Source organism: Etheostoma cragini, chromosome 3, assembly GCF_013103735.1.
Source record: "Etheostoma cragini isolate CJK2018 chromosome 3, CSU_Ecrag_1.0, whole genome shotgun sequence".
Lineage (NCBI taxonomy): Eukaryota > Metazoa > Chordata > Actinopteri > Perciformes > Percidae > Etheostoma > Etheostoma cragini.
Window position 1 is genome coordinate 9,289,142 of NC_048409.1, and position 3,692 is coordinate 9,292,833.

Consider the following 3,692-nt stretch of genomic DNA (forward strand, 5'->3'; position numbering starts at 1 on the left):
AGCCGCACGAGCTGTCAACTTTAGAGCCTTTCTGTCTTTCACTACCACGCTTCCTCTCACTCACACCAAAGAGAAAACGGCTTAAGTGTGCTGCGCGCAAAGAAACACAATTAACGTAATGTTGCACGACGTTGGGAAAAAAAAGAGGAACACGATAGCATCATCTTTCCAGAACCCAGTCACTAACTAAATCAGAGATGCAGCTTCCCGTTGTGGGTGATGCAAAGCAGCCAGTTCAGATTTTACATGTGAACGGACAGCTGGTGAATTGATGATAAAAGCCTCCAGTCATTCTCAAATAACCCAAACAAATATGCTCCGACTTGTGCGTCATTTTCTGACGCCAAGTCACTTTAGGTGAATAAACGGCGAGCACGCCATGCAACATGCGCCTCCAGCTTCTTTATCCCGAACACGCCACTTTATCTACCTGCTCAGATTCCTCCTCCATGCCCCCCTCATGCCCAGAAGACACTTTGCTCAGCAGCTGAAAGGTGCGCGCCTCTCCCCTCCGCGCTGCTCGCCCTCCGCCGCCGCGGCTGCTTCCTCCAAACACATTCACTAACATATGACAGTTTGCAGGGAAATTCTTGACAATTGGTGTCTTGAGTGTGTGGCATAAATAGCAGGCAGAGCCCTCGCTGGGTTATGATGGGGCGGCTTGATGGTTGCTGGCACGGCGCGTCGCTGATTGGTCTGGCCGTGGCCTGACGTCAGGAGGCTGGTAATAAGGCTGGGTTGGAGCTTTAGGAGCAAGACAGTTTTTTACTGGAGAGCCAGCGCATCCCAGCATACACACGGCAACTGGAGACAGAGGGCATCCCAGCATAAACATTTACTACTACCGGAGCCGCCAGCATCGCAGCGACCCCCCGCCACCGCCACGCCAAGCTCCGGGATCAGCGGACTGAGCGACAGGGGGGAAACTCTTTAAAAGAAAAGCTTCTGGCTGTGTGATTTTGTTTCTCGCCGACTTCTGAACACTGGATACGCTGCCATGTCAAAGTGCACTGAATTATTTATAGGCGTGCGTGTCTTGTTGTGTGACAGCTCTGCCCTTAAAGCATTTTATTAGACGCCTCTTCGGGCATTGACTGGCACGCGACGCTGCTCTCACCGATGCGTCACTTCCAAGAGCGCCGGGACAACCAAACTGCTCCGGTCTCCTCGACTGAGCCCATCCGCAGCTTCCTGCGTTCAAATCTACATTTTGGTTAAATTGTGAGTAGTTTTTTTTGTGTGCCCAGGATCCAATAAAGGACCCCTTCTTTTCTTTTTCTTTTTTTCCCCTCCCTTTGGCTTTTCCACCTGAGAGAGAAAGAGGACGCGGTGGCCATCGCTTCCTTCATCTGTCTGTTTTGGGGTTTTTCTGGACGCTGAGTGTTTTTTTTACACATGCAGAAAGAAAACTGTGGTGACACCTGATCGAGCGCACATTGACCCGGGAGCTCCATACGAATCACGGAGGGAGGGAGAGAGGCAGAGAGAGAGCGAGGGAAAGAAGATTTTCGGCCAATGTTCGGCCGGCGCCGCTGATTTTGTTTGTGTGTGCGCGCGCGCGTGTGCTTCGTTTTGTGGGGTTGTGTAGCCCAGCCAAAAGCCATGGTCCACTGCGCCGGCTGCGAGAGGCCTATCCTGGACCGCTTTCTGCTCAACGTGCTGGACAGAGCCTGGCACGTCAAGTGCGTGCAGTGCTGCGAGTGCAAATGCAATTTGACAGAGAAATGTTTTTCTCGAGAGGGGAGACTGTACTGCAAAAACGATTTCTTTAGGTAAGATCGGGCGAAAGGGGGCAGAAAAAAAACTCCCCAGCTGGGTTTTTTGGGTGTTGTGAATGTGTCAGGGTTCATGTCAGCAGCTGGACTGGAGGAGCAAAGCAGCAAATGATACAGCCTTAAAAAATGCATTTAATAAAATAGGAGCAAAGATTGTGATGGTGCATCAAAAAAGAAAAACATGGAATACCCACACCTGTTTATCTTCTAGGGCAAGACATTTCACTGAAAACTTTTTGTAGTCAGATCCATCTTCTATAATGTTTCCAACTTTTAAATGGCTCGCATACTTATTGCTACAAGCCTACTATCTGACTAAAAGTCATACAAAAAAAAAAAAAAACTGGCTCTCAGGATTTTTCAGACCAATTGTTAAAATAGAATGAATAAATGAATAAATAAACGTAGCACATGTGTTGACTGCACACACAGCTTTACAATTACTTCCAGTTTCCCTTATAGTCTAAATGAATGGACGGAGCGACCTGTCCGTGCCCGCAGGCGGGAACGAGCACTTGGAGGCGATAAGCTTTGATTAGGAGCGACTAATTAAAAGCTTGTTCATTTGGATTCTCATGCTAAACAACAACAGAAGAGGGGCAGCGACATTAAACGCGTGTGTGTCTCAGCAGAGAGAGGGGGCGGTTTGGTAGGAAATCGAGGAAATCACACTTAGGAAAATGGGTTGCGGGGGTGGGGGTGGGGTTGGGGCGCGAGTAGGCAGCCGGGCGGGGGTCGAGGGTCGGCCGGCCAGAGGGCCCCCGGCCCCCGGCCCCAGGCCCCCGGCCCGGTGTGTTTGCTCAGTCCGGCTGAGAAGGACGTGATAAGTGGATTTGAATAGTAAACTAGTTGAAAAGATCAAGTCCGCAGACAATGCAATCACAGACGGGCAGTCAACAAGCAGTGCACACGGCACTCAATACACATTGTTTAACGGCCGAGTCAATGGCACGGCTTTACACAGCAGGTATTATTCCACAGCAGATGCTGCTGGCTTACACTATTGACTGCACCTGTAGATTTAGATGCATCTTTAACATGCATTTATTGGCCTAATTTTATTTATATATATGTATATATATCATAGGCTACTATGGACTAGTCTAATGTGGGACACAATGAAAAGTAGAGATAAAATAAAAGGACACACTTCAGGATGTCCATGCATAGTTGTGCGGAAGGAAACATTTAATTATTTAAAAAATAAAAAAGGGCTTATGTTTGACATTTTAATAAAAATAATTATAATAAGTAGGCCTAGTTATTAAATGCATTTAAAGAGCGCCATTTTCCCAACGTGTGCTTGTGTAGCTTTGGGTTTAAACTGAGCACAATATAAAAAATAGGACGTCAATTTAAACCTATTATTATTATTATTATTATCATTATTATTATTATTATTATTATTGTTATTATTAATATTTTTGTATTTTTACCATCATTATTATTATTATTATTATCCAACATGCCAGTGCGGATTGAGCAAAAAGGTTTATTCTTAATTGTGGAAATAGCAAAAGGTCCAGAAAGCTGCTAGAGCGCGATTGGCAGGACACATGAAGCTGTCCTCTACTCTTCATATTACCTGGAGTTTATTCTTGTTTTTCGTGTAAAATGTAGTGTGTAAGGATAGGTTACGTTGGACTTTAGTCCCTCAAATTGTGTTTACCAAATGGTGGATAGAGACTTAAAAATGAGTGCTGTACTTCACGTCCACACTCAATTAAGAATCATTTATGTTTTCTTCTAAAAAAATGTGACTTTCAGCTAAACTGAGGAAAATAGATAGAAAATAGAAAATAGAATAGAAAATCGATAGCCTCGGCTCTCTCCGTCCCCACTCCTGACTGCCCGGGCGTTGGTTTTATTAATGATTCAAAAATGGTTTTCTCTTAATGTGTTTTTGATCATTAAATA

General features: G+C 45.4%; 1 protein-coding gene across 1 annotated transcript in view; it reads left to right on the top strand.

Annotated features, from left to right (window-relative positions):
- The first annotated feature begins 217 nt into the window (after positions 1–217).
- The window catches only part of LOC117942294 (LIM/homeobox protein Lhx1-like), a 7,355-nt gene continuing 3,880 nt past the window's right edge, over positions 218–3,692 (top strand). The window contains exon 1 of the mRNA XM_034867692.1: positions 218–1,772. Coding sequence (XP_034723583.1) covers positions 1,603–1,772 — 170 coding nt within the window. The 5' untranslated portion in view covers positions 218–1,602. The remainder of the gene's footprint in view (positions 1,773–3,692) is intronic.